Source organism: Ochlerotatus camptorhynchus, unplaced genomic scaffold, assembly GCF_037179485.1.
Source record: "Ochlerotatus camptorhynchus isolate MF236.1 unplaced genomic scaffold, CSIRO-AGI_Acam_v1.1 ptg000193l, whole genome shotgun sequence".
Classification (NCBI taxonomy): domain Eukaryota; kingdom Metazoa; phylum Arthropoda; class Insecta; order Diptera; family Culicidae; genus Ochlerotatus; species Ochlerotatus camptorhynchus.
This window is the reverse complement of record NW_027040683.1, coordinates 9299790-9325462: the sequence shown is the minus strand read 5'-3', so window position 1 is coordinate 9325462 and position 25673 is coordinate 9299790. Positions and strand designations below refer to the sequence as shown.

General features: G+C 38.1%; 1 protein-coding gene across 1 annotated transcript in view; it reads right to left on the bottom strand.

The window, feature by feature from the left end:
* LOC135702523 (uncharacterized) overlaps positions 1-25673 on the bottom strand; it is a 152069-nt gene that overhangs the window by 4212 nt on the left and 122184 nt on the right. The window contains exon 4 of the mRNA XM_065223600.1: positions 14016-14592. Within this exon, the coding sequence (XP_065079672.1) occupies positions 14016-14592 (577 nt within the window). The remainder of the gene's footprint in view (positions 1-14015; positions 14593-25673) is intronic.

The following is a 25673-nucleotide window of genomic DNA, read 5'->3' as shown; positions in this document are numbered from 1 at the left end:
ACCCCATACTAGGAAATTTCAAGATTTTAAGGTTAGAAACATCTGTACATTGGGGAGTCGGTAAAGGCACAGCTACAAAGTAAGGTCATTCTGGAGGAGGTGGTTGGGTTCGATTCCCGGTCCGGTGTAGGAATTTTTTGGGTTGGAAATTTTTTCGACTTTCCTGGACATAGGGTATGATGGTAGTTGCCACACAATTATACTAATGCAAAATAGTACAGGAATCGAAAGCTCTCAATTAATATAAGTGGAAATGTATCTAGAGCACTAAGTTGAGAGCACTCAATAAGCTAATATGCGATTAGCAATAAGCTTGAAATGCGAAGAAGATTTCTCGAAATCCTGAGTAGATTTATTTGGGTAATTTTCCACAAAGTTTTGCCTAGACCAGCGCTGCCCAACATGCAGTCCACGGGTCGGACGTGGTCTCTGGATCTCAGCAATGGCATAATTCTAGTGCTGTCAAAAATAGTGACCATTTTGAAGAAATAAGTGACCAAATAGTGACATAAAGTTGTAAAAAAAAAGTGACTAGAAAGTGACCTAAGGGAAGAAAATTAGTCGTTTTGATGGCATACCAAATAAATGTTTGATGTTTTAGACTTATTCAATTAGATTAGACAATTAGATAAGCACTCCGCAGCGAAATAATTAATATAGTTCTATGATTTTCACTGAAGCTCTCAAGATCTGTCTGAAGTTGAAATCATCGAAACTAATTCATAGTTTCTTCAATATACTGATACTGAGTTGAACTTTACAGAAGCAATGTTTGCCAACGGGTTGAGACAGATTAATAGTTTCGTCAACACAAATGGCAGACTGCTGGACCTTGTTTTTACCAATCTACCGGAATATCTTGACCTGATTGCACCATCTTCTCCGCTGTTGCCTATAGATAACCATCACACACCAGTTATTTTACTACTTGACGAGAGTGACGCACCAACACTACTTGACGATCATGATCATTGTTTCAAATTTGACTATTCGGCATGCGACTTTGACTTGTTGAACTCTACTTTTATGGATATTGAGTGGGAACGATTATCGAATAATGGTACGGTAGATCAGATGCTATCAGCTTTTTACGAATCTCTCTCAGAAGTTATCAACCGTCATGTACCTCGAAAAAGACAAAAATCGATATCTGTTTTCAACCAACCGTGGTGGACTCCTGAGCTACGTAACCTTCGTAACAATGTACGTAAGATGCGCAACCGATATTTCCTTACAAAAACTGGGTCTGACAAAGCTAGACTCCGTGAGCTTGAGTTGGAGTACAAAGTCATTCTTTCTGCAACACATGAAAACTATTTGCTCAGTATTCAGTCAACCGTCAAGCAAAATCCTTCACGCTTCTGGGACTTCATCAAGAAACGTCAACTTCGATGGAACTACTTCTCGGTCAAGCTCAGAAGCAGCCAATCTTTTTGCTACTTTCTTCGAGAGCGTGTTTAGTAAAGCATCACCCGTGCAACGTCAAAACTGTTTTGAACAGATACCGTCCCATAACATTAATCTACCGTGTATACAGTTTTCTCCAGACGAAGTACAGAAAGCTCTCGATGAGCTTGATTCAAAGAAAGGACCCGGAACAGACAGCTTGCCTCCTGTGTTTTTGAAGAACTGCGCCGCTACGCTGGCGACGCCCATCGCTGCTGTTTTCAACCGTTCGCTCCAAGACAGAACGTTCCCAAATGCATGGAAAATGGCGTCCATAGTACCGATCCATAAATCCGGAAGCTACAAGTGTGTCACCAATTATCGAGGTGTATCCATACTTTGTAGTCTCAGTAAGGTATTTGAGAAACTGATCCACTCCGTTTTGTACAGAGCTGCTGCACCGATCATCTCCAACAGTCAGCACGGCTTTATGAAGCATCGTTCAACAACATCGAACTTAATGTGTTATGTATCAGCGATATCCCGTAGCTTAGAATCGAAGCAACAAGTGGATTCGGTTTATGTTGATTTTGCGAAAGCGTTTGATACAGTACCGCACAATCTCATCGCTGCCAAAATGAACCACATTGGATTTCCGACATGGATCACTGAATGGCTCTATTCATACCTGTCTAATCGCAATGCTTTCGTGATGGTGAATTCCGCACGCTCCAGGACTTTCAACATACCATCTGGCGTGCCACAAGGCAGTGTTCTCGGTCCTCTTATTTTTATCATTTATGTTAATGACCTGTGTGACATGCTCTCATCATCCAAACTTTCTTTTGCCGATGATCTAAAATTTTTCCGTGTGATTGTTTCTCCCACTGACTGTGTCGCGTTGCAAGAAGATATACATCGTGTGATAGTCTGGTGCGGTGACAACGGCATGCGCGTAAACAGCAAAAAGTGCAAAATAATATCCTTCACTCGCTGCAACAACGTTATTCACCATCAATATTACATGGGGCCGGATTCTCTAGAACGTGCAATTTCAATCTGTGATCTAGGTATTACGATCGATTCGAAGCTAAGGTTTAACGAACACATAAACATCGTAACTGCTAAAGCATATACTGTGCTTGGTTTTATTCGTCGTCATGCTTCTGGTTTCACCGATGTTTATTGTCTCAAGACGCTATTCTGCTCGCTGGTTCGCAGCATTTTAGAATATGCTTCCCCGGTTTGGTCTCCATTTTACGTTACGCATATCCTTGCGGTTGAAAGGATTCAGAAAAGTTTTATAAGGTTTGCATTGCGTCAGCTCCCCTGGAATGATCCAGTCAATCTTCCAAGTTATCCCGACCGATGCAAGCTGATTGATTTGGAATCCCTCTCTGCCAGGCGTCTCAAATTGCAACGACTGTTTATCTTTGACCTCATAACAGGAAACGTGGACTGTCCTGAACTTCTGGAACTGATTCCATGGAATACTCCTCCTCGACGATTCCGTAATTCCCCGTTACTTGCAATTCCATTTCACAGAACGAACTTTGGATTCAATAATTGTTTTAATTCTTGTTTGCGTTCCTTTAATGATGTTTGTAGCGAGTTTGATTTTATTTTGACCAAACATGTGTTTAGTGCTAGAATAAGGCGTTTAGATTAAATTAGGTTTTAAGTAATGAGTCTGTACGACGTAGTCGAAGATGGTGATCAAATAAATAAATAAATAAATAAATAATAGTCTAGAGTTTCCTGATGTTTATAAAACAGTCCAAAATTTTTCTCAATTTCCTTAAAATTCTCTAGACTGCCATGCCTTAGTATTTTTTAAAGGAATCCACCGTTTTAATGGAATTGATTCAATTGCCTTTAAGTTCTACAATTTTTCTTAAGTTTTATAAAGTTTATAAACGTTCACGGAACTTTTCCTTAAATCACTAATTTTCTCTGCAAGAAGAATGCTTACTTTAATTTCTCTAAATTGATCAAATGTTCCGGTAAATTTTCTGATATTTATTTATAATTCCCTGAAGCTTCTAAAGTTTTCGCATCAATCATAGAATTCTCGGAATATCCCATAATTCCACGGAGCTCATTGTAAGTCGCTGCAAATTTCCTTAAGTTAATGAGATTGTTCTGATGTTATCTAATCGTCCTCGAAGTACACTGAAGTCTTTTTTACACGGTGTTTTTTACGCCGTTTTTTGTACACGGTTTTTCGCGATTTACACGGTACGTTTTTATCGATTTCTCGACAACGATACAACCTATCGACTTGATTCCAATCACATTACCCGTTTCAAGCTTATCAAGGTAATCGAATGGCATACTTTAAAAAAAAATCACAATTTTTGGTGTAAGTACAGAAATTTTTAAAATATGTCTATATGGACCATAGCATGCTATAATTTCAAATGGCATCAAAATCCGATTTTCTAAAAACATTTAAGCATGTGAAAAATTAAAATCTCGTAAGTTTTTTTTACACGGTCTTTTTACACGGTTTTTTTACACGGTACATATCCCCCGTGTAAAAAAAGACCTGAGTGTATTCGGAACTTCACTGAATATAATGAAACAATAAAAAATATTTAAATTCCATAAGGTTCTCTGGAATTTCTTGAAAATATCGGTGTTTGCTAATAGTACTCGCCTTTTTTAATTAATGGTACTTCGTTGATGTTCTCTAATCAACTTAGCTAAATTTTCGAATTTTCTATAGATCTTGAAATTTCCATGATATAACACCCTTGAAATACTCTCACATTTTCCGGAATATAATTTTTATTGCTTTCCAGAAATTTTCTCTGAGCAAACCGAATTTTCCGGATATTCCGGTTTCTGCAATTTCCTTGAAATTTTCTGAACGGCCCTTTGATTCTCTGATCTGTTTTCATGTTCTCGGAGCTTCCCTAAAACTTTCAACTATATTGAAGATATCAGTTCTGCTTTAAAATAAATAAATAAAAATAAATAACACCTTTAAATTTCCCTGGAATTCTCTGGATTTCTGTGAACTTCCTGAAATATTTCTGAAGGTCTCTTTACTGAATCTCTCGGAACATCTTAAGGGTTCTCTTTATTTCAGCACCTCATGGAACTATCCTGAATTTGATTTTTAAACCAATTCAATAGTCTGGGCTAAAGTTTGGGGGACTTCCCCTTAAGATCTCTGGAATACCCCAAAGATCTCTAGATCTAGCTTTTTTTTAGATCAATAGAACTTCATTAAGGGGGTATTCCCAATCTTTTGCCTTTTTTCGGCCTGTTTTTCAATTATTTTTTTTTTCAAGGAAAATGAATAGTAATGCGCCTAACTCTTTGGGATTCTTGTTTATTGAACATTAAAGTTTACAAATAAATTTTTTTCGACATAAAAAAGACATTATTGACGTCACAAAATGGCGGCAAACAGACCCCTGTTCGCCGCAAACGCCTGGACGGGCGAAGACTTTTCTCTGGAAGGGCTTCATCTGAAACAGATTTCGTGATGAAATTAATAATCTGCATAAGATTCTCTGGAGCTTCTCCCGTTGGCAGCAAAAAATCTAGCAAATTAACAAAATGGCGGCCATATGAAAAAACAGGCGATTTTTAGCCCGCTTTTTTGCAGCTTTAAGGTGCTTCAAACAATGTTAAATGTTAATATTTTTGGCTGAAAGTGGGAGAAGCTCCAAAAAATTTAATAAGGAACAAAATGCGCAAAGATTCAAGTCAATATCTCTTATAGTTTCTGAGAAAAATCTTCGCCCGATAAAAAAAATGTGGTTTCGAGAAAAACGCGTTTAAAGTTTTGACTTTAGTTAAAACCATTTGGGGGTTCTTACCATTAGTCAGCTATGCCTGGACACCGAATTCGCTGATCGGAAAACGGATTGGGGGGATGAAAGTATATAGTCTAAAGTACAAAAAAACGTGAAAAAAAAAAATTTGATTTTTTGAAAAAAAAGATCGGGAATACCCCCTTAAAGTTTCCACATTTTTGATAGTACGAAACGTCAAGACATTAACACTCCGAATACGATGCCTCCGAAACGTGTAACGGCAAGTTTGCAATGGCACAACTAAGCCATTTCTTAATGAATTTCAAAAATTGTGGTACCTTTAGAATTCCTAGGGTTTCTAGATGATTTGATTGCAAAAATCTCAAAAATAGAGTCGTCTACTGTTTTAAAAACCGAAAAGAGTTGTTACACGTTTTTTTGAAAGGTGTGTTTGTAGGGTTTTGCAAGTGGCGCAAGATCTGTAATTTAGATTAATGGGCACAAATGTTCACAATTAGCCAGAATACAGTCATAGTTTCTATATATGGATCCTGGAGACAACGGAAAGGTCCTCGAAAAATCCGGAACATCCGTAAAAATGGTCAATCCATGATCCTGATCCTAAAGCTCTGCGGTTTTTTTGAAAACATTAGGAATTGTGATATAAACAAATATTTGGGGTCGTGACATAAAATGTACCTGGATGGCCATGGGACCGTCCTCCGGAAGATCCGGAACATCCGTAAAAGTGGACAATCCATGAATCTGATCCTTGAGCTCCGTGTTTTTTTAACATTAGGATCTGTGATATAAGAATGGATTTGGGCCATGGACCCAGATGGCCATGGGACCGTCCTCCGGAAGATCCGGAACATCCGTAAAAGTAGTAAATCCACGATCCTGATCCTAGAGCTCCGCGTTTTTTTTTATAAACATTAGGAACTGTGATGATAAAAAGAATTTGGGCTTGTGACATAAACATGAACCTGGATGTCCATAGTACCGTCCTCCGGAAGATCCGGAACATCCGTAAAAGTGATCAATTCATGAAACTGATCCTAGAGCTCCACAGTTTTTGAAAAAACACTAAGAACTGAGATGATAGAATGAATTTGGGGTCGTGACATAAACATGGACCTTGATGGGTAACATCCGGAACATCCGTGAAAGTGGAAAATTCACGAAACTGATCCGAGAGCTCCGTGGTTTTCGTGAAAACGTTAGGAACTGCGATATTAGAATGATTTTGGGATCGTGACATAAACATGGACCCAGATGGCCATTCGAACGTCCTCCGGAAGATCCGAAAAATCCGTAAAAGTGGTCAATGCATGGAACTGATCCTAGAGCTCCGCAGTTTTTTTTTAAACACTTGGAACTGTTATATATAAATTAATTTGCAGTCGTGACATAAACATGTACCCAGAAGGCCATGGGACCATCCTCCGCAAGATCTAGAACATCTTTAAAAATGGTCAATCTTTGAAACTGATCCTAGAGCTACGCGTTTTTTTTTTACATTAGGATCTGTGATATAAGAATGAATTTGAGTCATGGACCAAGATGGCCATCGGACTGCCAGCGGAAGATCCGGAACATCCGTAAGAGTAGTAAATCCACGATCCTGATCCTAGAGCTCCGTTGTTTTCTTGAAAACATTAGGAACTGTGATGATAGAAAGAATTTGGGCGTGTGACATAAACATGAACCTGGATGTCCATAGGACCGTCCTCCGGAAGATCCGGAACATCCGTAAAAGTGGACAATCCATGAAACTGATCCTAGAGCTACGCGTTTTTTTTTAACATTAGGATCTGTGATATAAGAATGAATTTGGGTCATGGACCAAGATGGCCATCGGAGCGTCCAGCGGAAGATCCGGAACATTCGTGAAAGTGGTAAATCCACGATCCTGATCCTAGAGCTCCGAATTTTTTATAAACATTAGGAACTGTGATGATAGAAAGAATTTGGGCTTGTGACATAAACATGAACCTGGATGTCCATAGGACCGTCCTCCGGAAGATCCGGAACATCCGTAAAAGTGGACAATCCACGATCCTGATCCTAGAGCTCCGTGGTTTTCTTGAAAACATTAAGAACTGTAATAGAAAGAATTTAGGCTTGTGACATAAACATGAACCTTGATGGCCATGAGACCGTCCTTTGGAAGATCCGGAACATCCGTGAAAGTGGAAAATTCTCGAAACTGATCCGAGAGCTCCGTGGTTTTCTTGAAAACGTTAGGAACTGTGATATTAGAATGATTTTGGGATCGTGACATAAACATGAACCCAGATGGCCATCCGAACGTCCTCCGGAACATCCGAAAAATCCGTAAAAGTGGTCAATGCATGGAACTGATCCTAGAGCTCCGCAGTTTTTTTTTAAACACTTGGAACTGTTATATATAAATTAATTTGCAGTCGTGACATAAACATGTACTCAGAAGGCCATGGGACCATCCTCCGCAAGATCTAGAACATCTTTAAAAATGGTCAACCCTCAAAACTGATCTTAGAGTTCTACGGTCTTTTCGAAAGCATGTGGAACTGCGATATAAGAAATATTTTGGGGTCATGACATAAACATGGACCCAAATGACCATGGGGCCATCCTCTGGTAAGTCCAGAACATCCGTAAAAGAGGTTAATCAATGAAACTGATCCTTGAGCTCCGCAGTTTTTTTCCAAAAACATTAGGAACTGTGATATAAGAATGAATTTGTGATCGTGACTTAAACATGTACTTAGATAGCCATGGGACCGTCGTCCGGAAGATCAACAACATCCGTAAAATGGTCACTCCATAAAATTGAGAGGTGGAAGCATTACTATGACGAGCACCTCAACGGTGATGCAGCAGAAAACGAAGGTGGCACAGCAACAGACCTTGGAGCACTTGCAGGAGACGACAGGCTACTGGCCCCTGATCTTCAAGAAGTTGAGGAGGAGATCGGTCGACTGAAGAACAACAAAGCAACTGGTGTAGATCAACAACCAAGTGAGCTATTAAAATACGGTGGTGAACCACTGGCTAGAGCGCTGCACTGGGTAATTGCCAAGATTTGGGAGGAGGGGATATTACCGAAGGAGTGAAGCAAGGTGTTGTATGCCCAATCTACAAAAAGGGCGACAAGTTGGATTGCTGCAACTGCCGCGAGATCACACTGCTGAGCGCCGCTTACAAGGTACTCTCCCAAATTATACGCCGCCGCCTGTCACCATTTGCAAGAGATTTCTTGGGCAATACCAGCAGGAATTTATGGGTTCATATTCGCGATTCGGCAGGTTCTGCAGAAATGCCACAAATACAACTTGCTTACACATCATTTGTTCATCGATTTCAAATCCGCATACGACACAATCGATCGTGATCAGCTATGGCAGATTATGCACGAGTACGGATTTCCAGATAAACTGACGCGATTGGTCAAGGCAACGATGGTTCGAGTGATGTGCGTTGTTCGAGTATCGGGGACACTCTCGAGTCCCTTTGAATCTCGAAGGGGGTTACGGCAAGGTGATGGACTTTCGTGTCTGCTATTCAACATCGCGTTAGATGGTGTGATCAGAAGAGTTGGGATAGACACGAGTATCAAGACAGCTTCTTGGCTTCACCGATGACATCGACATTATGGCACGTACGTACACGAAACGTACATCAGACTGAAGGCTGAAGCTAGGTGGATTGGACTTGCCATCAACGCATTAAACACAAAGGAAGAGGTTCTAGGGAAGACAAAGTTAGCCTCCCACCCCGAGTTCAGATTGACGGTGACGAAATCGAGGTGGTCGATGAGTTCGTGTATTTGGGCTCACTGGTGACCCTCGAAAATGATACCAGCAGAGAATTTCAAAGACGCATTATGGCAGGGAATCGTGCCTACTATGGACTCCGGAAGACGCTCCGGTCGAATAAAATTCGCCACGAAGTTGACTATCTAAAATACGCTGATTAGACCGGTGGTCGTCTACTGCCACGAGACCGTGACTATGCTCGTGGAGGACAAATGCGCCCTTGGATGACGGAACGTGGAGGAAGCGAATGAACCAGCAGGCCTGGGTTCAATCCCAGTCAGCGCCGCCGGGATGTTCTGAGGCAGTAAAGCCGTTGGTCCCCGGTTCATGCGTTGATGGGTCGATAGGTAGGGTCCAGGTGTAGGAGCTGCCTTCCTGGCACGTCGGTAGCATTGGTGCTCAGCACGGAAAACAAGATCGACGGAAAAAACAAACCAAAAAAACAAAAAAAAAAAAAAAAAAAACTGGGATCAACGATATTTAAACATACACATTCAATCTCGACGATATATAATTTTGCATGTCAACACCTTTAACTCTCCTTTCTCTTATCCTTCACCTATGCATCTACGCTTCTATGTTAAAAAATCAACTCAGCCCTCATTTATTTTCGGCAGATTTCAATCGACTCGCATATTTTTGTAGACGTTCTGCTTCTACTATATATCAAAAATTCTGGATGAGGAGGGACCTTCTGCTTCTGATTATCTGAATATTATATTATATATTAATATATTTTAAAAATTCTGGATGAGGAGGGGCATCAAATTGAAGCGATTTGGATTGGAAAAGTGAATATGTCAACTCCCTGTTGCTAACATTTAGTGGGTAAAAAGCGGGCTCTTCTCCCTATTCATTGAGGCATCTTCCTGTTGGATGGTTTGTTTTCTGACCAATCGTCTGATCAAGTTGTTGAAAGGAGATTTTTAACTGTCCCACGGAAATGAATAGGCGAATTACCTATCAATCCATCCATTCGTTTTGGCCCTTCACACAGCGATTTGCTGATGACAATCAGAGGTTATTAAGCTTGATCAAGTTCAACAGTGCAGAGAGCCCACAACAGCTACGGACTAGTTTCTGTGCTGCAATGAGTGGTAGACCACTATCATCATCATCATCATCATCATCATCATCATCATCATCATCATCATCATCATCATCATCATCATCATCATCATCATCATCATCATCATCATCATCATCATCATCATCATCATCATCATCATCATCATCATCATCATCATCATCATCATCATCATCATCATCATCATCATCATCATCATCATCATCATCATCATCATCATCATCATCATCATCATCATCATCATCATCATCATCATCATCATCATCATCATCATCATCATCATCATCATCATCATCATCATCATCATCATCATCATCATCATCATCATCATCATCATCATCATCATCATCATCATCATCATCATCATCATCATCATCATCATCATCATCATCATCATCATCATCATCATCATCATCATCATCATCATCATCATCATCATCATCATCATCATCATCATCATCATCATCATCATCATCATCATCATCATCATCAAGCATTTTATTTGAAAACCGGCAACTCGAGAAAGATTAAAAATTAAGTAATTTAGGTAATTCACAATACTTCTTTAAGGGTATTGAGGAAAATGTATATTCATAATCTGCATTAAAATGGAACCCAAACCCAAAATTTCATCAATTTTGGTACACTGGAACTATTTCAAATAAGTACGATTACATTTGCAAAAATCACCTTATTAGCGCCCCTCGGTGTCACTTTCTATGGGAGCGAGCTGTCAGTTTGTTAGTTTAGTGTCAAACAGTAAATTTATTACTTTGCTTTATATCTTGATTTAAAAATCGAGATGAAAGTGTGTTAAAAAATATCACTGTGCTCAGAAAACGAAACCCTTTCAGATGATGTAGGGTATACGTCCCTAACCTCGGTCTAATATGCAGCCATCGATTACGTTTTTAATCATAACTCATCAATGAATTTACCTGCAAACGATATTCTACTGCTAAATGGTATGCTTAGATATGCTTATCATGTCGTTTGCTATCAGAAACCACGAAAAGTTGAAAAACTTACTTTTTTTAAGACAATAACTCACGAGGGAAATGTATGTAATATGGGTCTATTGTCCCCAAATTGGGTCTATTTATGGATGCAACTTCGTCCTATCTTGTTTGATCCTCAAAAAAACGCTCTTGGTAACGTTTTCTGATGTATTTTTTTTTATCACTATCACTGTTAACTTAATGCTCTTCATTCCTCAAAACATTTCTTAGAGAAAATTTTACGAAAACTACATTAAATCACTCAATTTAAAAATTAAAAATTAAAAATTTCGCTTATCGTCTTTTGACCGCAGAATATCTAAATCAGAACATTGTGATGTTCATTATACAGGTTTGGCAGAAAAAATCTCCCTTCCTGTTCGTTCCTTATCATCCAAATGCAAAACAACATTGTTGACGTTACTCTTATTGCTATATGCTGTCAAATGAATTTCATGGGCCATAGTTAGGAACATAGAAAAGAAATGTGTCCCTAAAGTTGGGTCCATGTTTTACTTGTGAAAACGTTGTTAAACAATTAAAATAAACATAAAATATTCAAACAGCAACTGTAAGTTTTACGTCTAGTGTGTATTATCAGGTAATTCCAATCAATAAATGCCATAATCAGGCCATTTGATGATCGTCAGTCAACCTTCCCATCTTAACCTTATAAGTCATGGCGGCTAAAAACTCCGAACATTGTGATATTCTCAACCAGTTTTATTACTTACGAGAGCTGAAAATGTATTGAAATGTTGTGATATAAATTGATTTGTGTGTGGTACACATTTATCAACCATCAGTGATCAATATTTTCCTTATTTTTTGTGTAATATTCCTTAATTAATTATTTATTTGCGTGATAGGCCGAATGAAAGGACTAGACCCACATTACATACCGTAACCCTATAAAAAACGATACATTTTTCAAAATTAAAGAGCTCAATTGTTCAGAAACACAGCCAATTTCAATATTTTTAGACATTTTAACTGTTCTTTAAGCGGTGCAGTGGTAAGGCCTGGGTTCAATCCCAGTCGGCACCGCCGGTATGTTCTGAGGCATACACTCTAAAAAATGTTCACGTTTGATTTACGTGAAATATCACGTACATGGTCTGTAATTAGAACATCTCAATTGTTACGTGACGTTAGTAGCTTTGACCTGCATTACACGTCATGTCCACCAAAAATGTTCGTGAAATTGACCATATATTCACGTAAACATATTTAGTGTATTTGTGTTTGTGTGTTTGGGACTTCGATATTTCCGCGAGATTTACATGATTTTCAGGTACGCAAAAAAATCAATATGGCGTCACCGAGCGTGGCGGAAGAACTCCTCAAAGATTCAAAATTTCTCAGCAGCTTGCTGCAAATGTTGGACGGTAATTAGATACTTTTACATTAATTTATTTATGATTAGCCTTTTTCTAGTTTTATAATTTCAGGCGGTGACATCAGCATTTGGAGTCTGCAAACAGGTGTTAATGTTTTGTCAGAAATAAAAAGAAAACTCATACACACACGCTATGTCTGAAGGCACATTTTTTGCAACTTTAATGTACCTCAGTTTATTCTTCACAGGAATGTCACGTAGAGGTACCAGATGTCCAGTAGTATTCATCCCGATTTCACGTAAGCAGTACGTGGAAATCAGGTGTTACTTACCTGACTAATCACGTAGATAATTGAAGCTGAATTTTGATCGGTTACGTGCAATTCCGGTAAAAGTTACGTGAAAAACAGGGTGGATGAAAACCACCTATATTTTCACGTCAATCGGACGTGAAGATTTTTCAGAGTGTAACATCTCTGATCACGCCTTCCTTCGAAAGGGAAGTTGTTTCCCGGTTCATGAGTTGATGGGTCGATAGGTAGGGTCCAGGGGTGGGAGCTGCCTCCCTGGCGTCGGTAGCATTGGAAAACAAGATCGACGAAAAACAATTCAAGGAAAAAAAAATGTGTGATTTCGTTCTAATTCCTCAATTTGGTGTGAAATTTCTAATCAGAAATTTTACTACTAGAACATCGTTGCTAGCAATTTTTAGAATTCGCACAAGCCAAGCACAACATCAGCAGCTCTTATTATAAGAGAAACTAAAATACATACATTCGTGACGGTCTTCGGCGAGTCATATGACATTTCGCTAATAATGACATTCTAATAAACCAATGTAACATATCCGTCATTTTGAGAAAATGGAAGTTGAAGTTCGACAGATTATTGTTTAAACTGTTTAGAAACAATAAATTTTGCAATACCATTTTCACTGTGGTCAGTGAATGAGAACGTTGAAAGTTCAGTAGAAACCGTAAAATCGAAATTTTACTTTGAATTTAATGCTGCAACATAGAAAAAACCACATAGGACTTTTTAATTAGTCAAGTTGTAAATCGAACATGTTACATAGGACGTTTTATTCTACATGATACTAGATTCCCTTTCACAGATTTCAGTACCTTCAGTAAGCATGTTAGGCAGTCCAAATGTCCGAAGTAACAATCACGTACCCATCATTTCAAACTGTACATTGGACAATTTTTGACCAATGGAAATAAATGAAAGTAAATTTTGATGGGTGTTTTTGTAATAGTTTGTATCGATTAACTCGATTTGTTTACATTTGTTACTTAGCACCGTTTGAAAAGTTGCGTGCGAAATTCCGGTTTGCTATCATTCTCGAACCTTCGAATCGGTCTCCATTGGGCGCTTTCCGTTGAAAGTAAAACCTGCAAAGGGACCTTGTCGACTTCCATTGCCCATAAAAGCTATCAGTGTGGCATTCCCACGCCTCACCACCTGATTCCATCCATACATACCGCCGACAAGTTACACCGCCATGTATTAGCTATACCTTCTCAGTAGACCATTAACCTTATTTCGAAGAGCCAATGGCGTAATATGCTATCGCAATTGCAAACCAACCAGTTTTGTTTTATTTACTGTTTATTGCATCTTCATCTCACTTACCTAGTTGTAGTGGTAGTACTGCTTGCGGTTTGATTTCCTTGACTAGCTGCTGCCGCAGCAACAAGTGGTTGTTCGTTGCCGTTACTACTGTCAGTATTGTTGCTGTTGTTGTTACTGTCTGTTGCTTCTACTGGCGATGGAGTTGCATCTGCTACCGGCAATTTACTTAGACCAGTAGTTGTTATCACTTTTGTTGGCTTTGGTGTAGTACGACTATCGCAACCTGTTTCTCCTAGCGTTGCCCTACTTGCGACGCTACCGGCAGTAGGTTTACAAGGTGATTTTGATCCACCTGTCGCTGGTGGAGGCGGTTTGGGGGGCGGGTCTACAACAGTTTCCTCCGAAGCAGATTTTGTACTTACATGCTGCTGTGCAGGAGGAGGAGGAGCAGGAGCAGGAAGAGGTGTGGGATGAGGATGGTAGTGATTGTATTCGTTGGGATTATCACCGGCTGCTGGCGGTGCAAGTTGGATGGCGCTCTCGGAAAATTTGAGCGCTTTTCGAGCGGCCGGTGGCCGGTAGATTCCTACAGTTGAAAACTTAACGGCCGATGGTGGTGATGAGGCCAAAGGCGAGCCTGTGATGGAAAAAAAAAGGTAAAAATGTGGAGATTACAATCATGTGGTTGACTGACTTGTGAAGATTACTCGTGTGCGATAAATGAACAGGATGATTTCATTCGTTTTCCTATTTCAAGCAGCCATGGACGTGAAAATGGAGGATGTTATAAATATGTACAAATTCGTTTGTTATCTTTTAGAAGCTGAAATCTCTTCGAGTGAATGAAACATATTTTTTTTCGCAACATTATGGAGGTACGAAGGAACCATGCTTGGCAAATCCGTTAAATATTAACGCATCGAATCTACTTATGCTATGTTGAAGGTTATATATGTAGTATGGCTGAAACATACTCTAAATTGATTGATGAGCGTTTTAGTAGAATAATTCTATACCTTATTACGTGGTTTTTCCTTTAAATTCTACTACTATTGTATCATTTCCACTTTCACTAATTCGCTATTAACTTTCACAATTTACTTTCACTATCGCTTAAAAAAAACAGTAACAGATACGTATTTCGTTTACTACTTGCAAACTTCTTCAGTGTCTAGTCATAGACTTGACTAGACACTGAAGAAATTTGCAAGTAGTAAACGAAATACGTATCTGTTATTATTTTTTTAAGCGATTAAGTGATACAATAGTAGTAGAATGAAAGGAAAAACCACGTAATAAGGTATGAAATATAGTGATAACTAAAGTTGATGCTAGCGTTTAATCGTTATGACATTTTTTTTTAAAGTTTTAGTTATGGAAAAAATTATTTGAGTACATCATGCCAATACGTTCAATGAACTACACCGTGATTTATATATTCTCATTCAAATTCGAACTGATTTTTTTGCATCAGTAATCCAGTATTAACAATATAATATTGATCCATTACAGCATATGTTTTGGAATTACCATGCCTTCAACCTGTTTGATCAGATTGAGACGTTTCTCAAACACGTCACTGCACAGTGGTCCAGAATGCAGATTTAGGTGGAATGATATGTTTTGAGCCTGAAATTGAAACTTTAGACTAAAAGTCTCTTCTACAAAGTTGTTCCTTATAGTTAGGCCCTCATTTTTATGACAATGAACTCTAGGGTGGTTCCTATTATCATTAAAATCAAAAATCTAACTTTTTTGTTTGAATAAATTAAGGTATACATTCTTCGGCAAAGTTATAGCTGAGCTAATTTAAAGCAACTTTGTTGAAAATAACTTTTTTTTATCTCTTAAATTGGCCGATTTAAAGCTATTTTCTTGAATTGAGTTAGGGTGGCTCTTAAAAAAACAGTTTTTTTGCTCTAGTTTTCTTATTACGAATTTCTCAGCAAAGGTGTCTTCAGATAACTTTTAGATCTTAAGCAGGCGCAAATTATTGCTGCACAAAGCTTGTTAATATATCTGGTTGGGGCAAACAAAAAAAAAAGTTTTTTTACGGCTTTTGAAAGGGCGTATGTTATTCTCAATAATATGAAAAAAATGGAGGTATGTTATTTTTTAAACTCGTATAAAATCAATTTGAATTTATTCATATTTTTTACTATATTTGGGTATATCTTTTTTATTAGAAGAGATTCAGGCAACAAATTCAGCTATAAAACATTCGTCTTAAAGAGTTTTAAAAGTCTCTACAAGATGACTTTCATGAGAAATTTGAAATAAAAAAGTTATTGCAAAAAAAAAACTATTTTTTTCCAGGAACACCCTAAGTCAACTCCGAAAAATTACTCTAAAATGAGAACGTTAAGAGATAGAAAAAAAATTTCTTCGACAAAGTTGCTTGCAATTTTTATTTTGTAAAACAAAAAAGTTAGTTTTAAAAATTCCCTAATTTGAGGACCACCCTGACGTTTGCAAACACCAAAAGAAGGGAATTTTTAAGAACAAAAACTTCTTCGAAGACACTTGTTTGCCCCAACCAGAGATATTAACATTTGAAAAGTGCATATTTTTAGTATAAAAACATCAATAACTCTTGATCGGCAAAAGATATTGACAAACTTTGTGCGGCAAAAATTTGCGCCTTCTTAAGATCTAAAAGTTATTTGAAAACACTTTTGCTGAGAAAATTCGAAAAAAAAAATTAGAGCAAAACAACTGTTTTTTTAAGAGCCACCTTAACTCAATTCAAGAAAATAGCTCTAAATCGGCCAATTTAAGAGATAACAAAAAGTTATTTTCAACAAAGTTGCTTGAAATTAGCTCAGCTATAACTTTGCCGAAGAATGTATACCTTAATTTATTCAAACAAAAAAGTTAGATTTTTGATTTTAATCATAATAGGAACCACCCTAGAATTGTCATTAAAATGAGGGCCTAACTATAAGGAACAACTTTTTAGAAGAGACTTTTAGTCTAAAGTTTCAATTTCAGGCTCAAAACATATCATTCCACCTAAATCTGCATTCTGGACCACTGTGCACTGATGGCACACACGACTTTCATAGGCATTTCGTCCCATATTCGATTGATTATGGCTTTGAATTGGATCAAATTAGATACCCTGTGTTGGTTTACCTTCAATAGTATTTATGACCACATGAACTAATCCAAGGGATGCCGATCTGGTGAACTGTGAGGGCATTTATATTTGACCAAAAAGTTGGTCAAATTATCTCTGCATCAGCTGTGATCTAGCTTGCTGTGTGAGAGGTAGCTTCATCGTATTTAAACACATAATGATCTTATCCAATCATTACTTATACAGTTGGTTTGACAACTTTCTCCAAAAAAAATTCCCATTCCCACCGAAAACATTTTGATCCTATATCGGGAGAAGTTTGGAAGCTCCGTCAGAAACATTTGAAAGATTTTCTCACATTATCTCACTTTTTTCCCTGGAGCGTTTTTTCCGGTAGGTGTGGTCTATTTTTCTTAGTAAACATGTATGTCTGGCATGCCATTTGACACCAATTAATTATTTCTGCGTTTCGGAAAACTAGTTTTTTGGCGAAATTCCCGGGATGCCCGGGTAGGAAACACTAGTCTGTTCAGAACGTCTTAAATCTCCCTCAGTCTGGAACCGTCATTGGAAACGTTTTAAATTTTCGTCTGGAGCGTCTGGAATTCAGGTCAGGAATGTCTAAAATCTTAGTTGTGATTTGGATTTCTGGAATCCCTGTCCGTCAGGAAAGTCTGGAATCATTTTTATGATCGTCTAAAACTGCCGTTGAGAAGGTCTGGCATCCCCGTCTGGAGCGCCTTGAATGCATATCAGGAACGTCTGAAATCTCCTTCGGGACCATCTGGGAAGGAACCGTAAGGAAGGTCTGTAATCTCGAATCCAAGACAGGAACGTCTGAAATTTCAGCTGGGAACGTCTGGAATCTCCGTCGGGACCGTATTGAATCTAAGTCAGGAACGACTGGAATCAAAGCTACGGACATCTCGAATCTCCGTCAAGAAAGCTTGAAATTATCTGGAAACTGTATGAAGAAGGTTTGAAATCTCCGTAAGGAATATTAAAATCCATGTTGGGAACGTCTGGAATCTAATCTCACATGTCCGTCAGGAAAATCTGGCAGCCCTGTCGAACAAGTTTGGAGTTTCTGTCTGTAATCATCTCCGGTACGTAAGTACAGAGTTACCCTCGGCAAAGTCTGGAATCATCTTTGGGATCGTCTGGAATCATCTTCGGAGCGTATGCAACCTCTGTCGGGAAGATCTGGAATCTCCATCTGGATCATCGAGAATGTCTCCAATCTCAATCTCAAGTTCTGGAAGATCTGAAATCTCCGTCATGAGCGTCTCCAATCCAAGTCAGGAACGCCAGGAATCTCCGTTTGTAACGTCTCAAATCAAAGTCACGCATATCTGGAATCCAACATGGCAACGTCTCTAATCTCCGTCGGAAAAGCGTAGAATCCCTGTCGAAACCGTTTGAAATTTCCGTCGGGAGAGTCAGGAATCATCATTGTAATCTTCTGATATGGAATCGGATCGTCTGGAACCTCCGGAAAGAAGGGTTGAAATCTCCGTCTGGAACGTTTGAACCTTGCATCGGCAACGTCTAGAATCTCCGTTCAGAACGCCTCGAAAGCAAGTTGAAAACGTTAAAAATCTTCATCGAAAACGTCTGGAATAACTTTTGTAAACGGCTGGATTTTCCGTCGTCAACGTCTGGAATCTCTAACGGGATCGCCAAGAATGTAAGTCAGGGACGACTGGAATCAAAGTCAAGAATGTCTCGAGAATTTCTATCAAGAAAGTCTGGAACACTCGTCAAAAACGTTTGGAATATCCATCGGGAACATCCGGAGTCTCCGTCGAGAACGTCTTGAATTTAAGTCAGGAATGTAATGAATCCTACTCGGGAATGTCTCCTTGGTCCTTTTGATGATCCTGTAAACAAAAGCACGCCACATTCATAGGCTTTTCATTTTTTTGAAAATGAGACCCGAGTGCTCGTTGTTCAAGAACTTTTTTATCACCGCGTCCGTCTCATGGGGTTGTACGCAATGGTGTACGTGGTCTTATATAATAAATGTTATTTGTTAACTGCATCAGGAGCTGGATGTTGTCCTGGAATGGTATGAAGACAATGGGGTCATTTTCGTACCCAAGGACATTAACCCCCCCCCCCCCCCCCAACGCACCGGAACTAAGGCCCATCGAAAAATACTGGGCTATTATGAAGCAGGCACTACGGAAGCATCCCAAGGAGGTCAAATCTGAGGAAGACATGAAGAAAAAGTGGGTTTCCGTACAGAAGAAGCTGCAGCCAGATGTTGTACAGAACCTAATGAGTGGTACGGCTATGGTATTGAAGTTGCGTGAAATAAATAAGCCAAACACTTACTAATGGGTTATATTTTATTGTCTGAAAGTTTGAAAATGATCGGTCAACTAGATAATTTTCAACAGCTTTTTTTTCGTGATGCAATTTGATGTGGAACACCCTTTAACTGAAATTCGTTGATTTTTGAAGGTGGGGGCTGAACGAGTCATTAGACCAAATTGTAAAGAGTGAGGATTGAATTATTTTTTTAGATATCTTGAGTTTGATACAAATGTGATCTAGTGAATTTTTTTGATATCTCGGAGCAAGAATTGTTTAACATTTCGAAATCTTGAAACATTTGAAACAAATTTTCGAAGATTCTGGACATTTTTTCGGAAAGATTTTTTTTTTTGAGATTTATGATTTATAAAAATCTTATAGAATGTGGATCAGAAAAAAAAACACGGATTTATTTTTAGAAAATCTGGGGCTTAGAATGTGAAATTAAAAAATCCTTGGGTCCAGATTTAAAAAAAAAATATTACGGGCCTTGGGAAATCATTAGGATTCTAACAATTTACTGAATTTTTCAGAGCATTCTGACGAGAATACCTATGGAATTTTAAAAATAAAAAATAATAATAAGTGTTTAGGAGAATTCCTACGACATTTTAAGGAGTTCTGATTAAAATTCTGAGATGAAGTTCGATGGAATTCTTACATAAATTCTAATAGATTACTAGGAGGAAGAAAAGGATTTGTGGAAAGAACTACAATGACAATTGCCAGCTGATTCTGAGAAGAATTTTATCGTAAGAAGAATAGCCGGTAAAATTTAATGAACATCCCGAGAGTTCTACCGAGAAATACAAACATAATTCAAAGAGTGTTAAGAAGATAATTTCCATAGAATACTGAGGAAATTTCGTAAAAAATACCAGAAAATTTCGTGAAAAATACCAAAGGAATCGTAGTCTGAGGATAGCTTCAAAAAATGTAGGACACTTTATCAAAAACATTTGTGGAATGTTTAAGGAAAATTCAGAAGACAATTCTTAGGATTTATAAAGAAAATAATGAAAAGATTTTAAAAGGATTGATTCCTTCGCAGGATTTCATGAACATTCTTAGGAAAGTTTCAAGGGAATTCCAAGGTAATTACCAGTAGAGTTTCCCTGGTAAGTCAAAGAAAAATTGCATGATAATTCTGATCAGAAATCCAAGGTAATTCGGGGCTTAATGCCATGGGCAGGGTGGGAACAGAATTTAATAATGTAAATTCCAGGTGCCCCGCATATTTTCCCCGGTTTTTATAAACAATGGTAAGAATGGAATACCGGCATGAATGATTTCAACAAACGGGAAAAAAAAACGCTAGTGCATTATATTCTTTATACTCTCCGAATTTTTTAAATTTATTAAGTTTCAAGATCGCAACAAATTATGACATTCTGATAAATAATTTAGATAATTATTTGAAGTTTGTAAAGAATTGACACGCTGATTTTTAATGAATCTTTCGAACACAACTTTGTTAACAAATCAAGCTGTGATAATATGAGTTTATAAAGTCCAATTCTTAATCTCAACATTGATCTAAAAAAGTGACTTTAGTAACTAAGTTTTAGTTACTTCAGTGACTTTTGACGTAGAGCTACGTCTGTGATTTCTATATGGGGGTAAACTTTGTGAAAACCGAAAATGGAACATGTAACAAAATTATGAACGATTTTGAACGTTAATAACTCAGCTGCCCCTGGACCATTTTCAATATTTTTTCTACCAATCGATCAGAAATATTACCACGCATCTGTTAAATTTAAGACTTTATCATTTTTCAAAATTTTACTGTTGAAAATTGCACGAATGTGCAACTGTTGCAATGATAATTAAAATCATCACCGATTGCCTGCTAAAAGCGATTTCCCTAACACAGATTTCAAAGTTGAATTCTATCTGGTCTCACCATACGGTGTTTATTCACTCACTGCGTGGTGAGTGGTGGAGTTCACAACGAAAGGCTGCCTGCAAGCAGCGAGCAGCAGCCCACATGAGCATCCATAGAAGGAGGAAGAAGCCGCACCGCTATTGATCGGAATCAGTAGCTCTTCGTGAGTCGCTGTGGGCCATCTATGTCAAGTGCGTCATACTTAAGAGTATAAAGAGAGAGAACCCCGCTCAAATTCTTATTCCTACACAAAACAAAAGCTCCTGCTGCAGTTAAAAAATAAGATTTATTATATAAGACCACGTAGTCTTACGTCTCCATTGCGTACAACCCCATAGGGCGGTCCCTTGTAGCTTTTTTTAAATGTAAAAAGTGACATTTTAGTGACGGGGTTGAAAATAGTGACCTAGCCACTAAAAATGGACCAGCTACCAGCCCTGCATCATGTCCCCATTTTACCCAACTAAAACAAGTTATCGAAACTCTGGGACAAATGACGGCTTCAGCAAAACCTTTATCTATTGCATTGACCTTTATTATGAATTTAAAACAGGTTCTTAAATTATTTAGGGTTAAAAACTTAGTTCGGCCTAATCGTCTATTTTGGGCCTACCGAGCATCACATACATCTATGATTTTGACGTTAACGAGTCAATTATATGCTACAACATAACGTCTTAAAGTTCTTTGATGTGTATAGAATAAGGGTTCTAATACCACTTTCATTTCAAAATTTGGCAGACCCAATCTTGAGAAAATCAGTTATGATTATTTAGTGTGAATTTTGGAAAATGTTGTAACTTTAGGTGAACATTTAGTATACAAAATTTAAAAAAATGTATTAAGCCAAATACTTCCGAAGTAAGTTTCATTGTTTTAAAATCAAATTTAAACATTCAAATGTGAAGGTAATTTCATGAAGCATGCAAAGCTTACATCCGAACATAACTGCCAATAACTTTAACGAGTCTACTATTAATCCATTGCCATTAACTCCAATAGCATCCCATTACAAATGTTACCCCGCGCTGTAAACGAGGCTAATTTCGCATGCGTGGCGCTACATTTCCCAAACCACCAACCCACCAACCATCCAAGTCTACATTGTTCAGATCACGTCCGCACTAACCACACGTCTAATGGCTGAACGTGTGCTGAAACCTATGTGTACCTTAGCTATTGACGCGAAGAAGACATTATCTGAAGGCTGCCACGCGTTGGCTCACGTTGGAAAAATAATGCATTGAGAGCCAAACTGCACTGGGTGTCGAAATACCACCACGTGTTGCATTATTGTTTGCATCTCAGTTTATTGTGTTCTCGTCTTCGTCTACGAACCAGGGATCGATTGCGAAGGCCTTGAGAAACACACGTACAACCCAAGCAAACTCGTTGCATCCACCAAAATGAATTCCCACTCTCCGGGGGCTTCCAGCAACAATCACTTTTTGTGATCACATCGAAGATTGAATGTCGTCACAGCATCGTTCGTTCACTGTGGGGTCCGAAAAAAGAAGGAAAAAAAAAAAGGAGAAACGAAAGTGTTTTAAGGTCAACATTTAAATAACACCAACGGTCATCGGTCCCCATCGGTGTGCAGCCGACGACGACGGCATAGGAACGTGGAGGCGCGCGCGCGCTGCAAATGTGGGTTACAGTTTTGTTTTGATTTTGATTTTCGGCGATGATTTTCTTTGTGGAGACCGTTCGGATTTGACATTCAGGCTTAGGTAACACATCAAGTTCAAACGGAGAGACCATTTGCATAGCGATTAGGTTGTGGAGGCGATTCCTAATGGTCGTCGTACGAGCATTCGCATTCACCTTACGTCTTACGTCGTAAATAAGAAACCATTAGGTAGGTTGTATGGATGTAGATCAAGTTCAGATTTAATGACGGTGGGAGGAATTTGATCGTGGAATGTGTAGAGAGGGTCCACTGTAGATGAAGAACATGTTGAAGTTTCGTGACCTTATGGTCATAAAAGGCTATGCGGATAGAATCGACGACGGTCCAATAGACTTAATAGCGAAGCTCAGAGGACTGTTAGCGAAAGGTCAGGTGGATATCGCTAACATGTACAAGAAACTTTGTAGGATAGTCCAGAGAGCATCGTTGGAGGTTCCACGATAGGACAACAGTTAGTCTTTGGTGGATTCACTAGATTTTGATGCTCAGTCAAAAGTCGGCAATGAAATACCAAAATAGTAAAAATAATAAAAATAGTAAAATTTCGAGGCGCAAATCTTAAGGTATGATTGACCTTAAGGTACAATGTCCTTTGGTCCTTTTTTAAATATTTCAAACCCAGCATTAATTTTCGAAGCGTTAATTTAGATTGCAACAAGCTGCCGTCATCTTGTGTAAACTAGCAGGAGGCATAGAATTACAACTGGTTTATTAAAATCTGCAATAATGCGACAAAAAAAACTGGATTTGGAATTATTGACCAAAAGAAAATGTATCTTTCGCATATTCGGCCATGTAATCGTCAGAAGACTTTTCAATAAACTAAATTAAATTAACTTAGCTTATTTATGGTAGGTGTTCCAGTAAAGTGGTGTACCTATAGTTGCGGTATAAGATTATTTTTCATCGGTACCTCTCCTAAAATAAAGCATATGTTCATATTTCAAACTTAAAATATGCCCAAAAGTGACGGAAAATAATTAATTCTTCTTAAGATTTTCACTCATTTGCACCTATAGTTGCGATTGTGTTCCATAATAGTGGAACCCATAAGAAACCAACGCATTCCACTATTATAGGAACCAAAGTTAGCAACTACCACAACTACTGGAACAGTGTTCGTATTAATGGAGGACGATCTATCTAAAATTTTATGCAATTTTATTACAATGTAATATTTTTCTATCAAAATAGAGGTTGAAACAGGTGTCGAAAAAAAAATTCCCTGACTTTCCAGTCGGTTTTTTAGAAAAATTCCAGACCACAAAACTCCGTTATTTTAACCTAAGAAGCTACAACGTGATGTGCTTTTTTATAGCGTAATGCAAATTAAGGTTAGTTTAAAATGAGAAGCAGGGAAAGTTTTCGTGGCACGTACAACAGAACTTGATACTAATACAATTTTTACAGAACATTTGACCGACTACCTACGAAAGATGTTAAAAGGCCCAGGGCTATAAATACATATTATAATATAATAATGAATAACTACTGCTCACAACTAGGCTCACTATTCATTACTAAGTAATAATAGGAATATTTAATCAATGTCACCACGCTTTGTGTTCATAATTTCACAGCCAAATAAAAATCAACCCGATCCTTTCTCTTAACATATAAATTATTGTAAAATAACAGAGCAGTGATTATTCTTGCTTTGGCAACCGAACCCGAGGATGCACTGCTCATGCATAAGTCAGTAAGTTTTCGTACTCTCTGGCAGGCATGGAAAATCATTTGCATTCATTTCGTGCATTCATGTACATTCATTTGCCCCTAACTTTTTTCATCAACAGAATTCCGCAAAATGATGTATGGAGCTTTTGTAGGTTTTATTATTAGCTACAACTTTTGGAAAAAACTCAAAACCGTATCTGTTATGCATGACGAACCAGAGCAAACAGAATCCACTACTGTTTTTCAGTGAATGTATTTTACATTCACTGAAAAATAGTAACGAGTTCTGCCCGCTCTAATTCGTGATGCATAAGAGATACAGATTTGAGTTACTGCCAAAAGTTGTAGCTAATAATAAAACCTACAAAAGCTCGATACATCATTTTGCGGAATTCTGTTGATGAAAAAAGTTAGGGGCAAATGAATGTAAATGAATGCATGAAATGAATGTAAATGATTTTCCATGCCTGCTCTCTGGAACTCCATATGACAACCGCAGACATGGCAAAATAATTTAAGTTTAATTATCATTAACATGTTATTCTCTCAATGAGTTCACATTACAACGAGAAGTTTCAAGTTGAATATGTGTTTATGTTCGGATTAGTTTTAAACATGTTTATCATTTGACCAGAACAATTTTCTCCTGCAAACTCTAGGCTTCTTTTTGGGCATCTTCCAATAACTTTCTTCGCTTATTCTCGAGATGTTTCGCTTCTGCTTCTCTCTGGCGTTTCAACAATTTCGCTTTCTCGGAATCGAGAGCTTCTTTCATACGACGATCCTTGTCTACATGGAAAGCGAATGCGAATTTCGAACTCGCTGAATAAGTTCATTCTGTAGATTTGAAAACATACTTCAAATCTCCGCGTACATCGTACGGGTTAAGCAAAAGGTGTGCGTTCGACTTTGTACTGTCGCATTAATGGCCCTTCGTTCATTTTCAACTTCCATTCAATTTTCATACTTCCGTACTCTAACGGAACTATCTGCCTACCCTCTTCTAAGATCATTCTCTAGCTAATAAATTATCGTACTAAAGCTTCATATTAGATAGCATTTCCA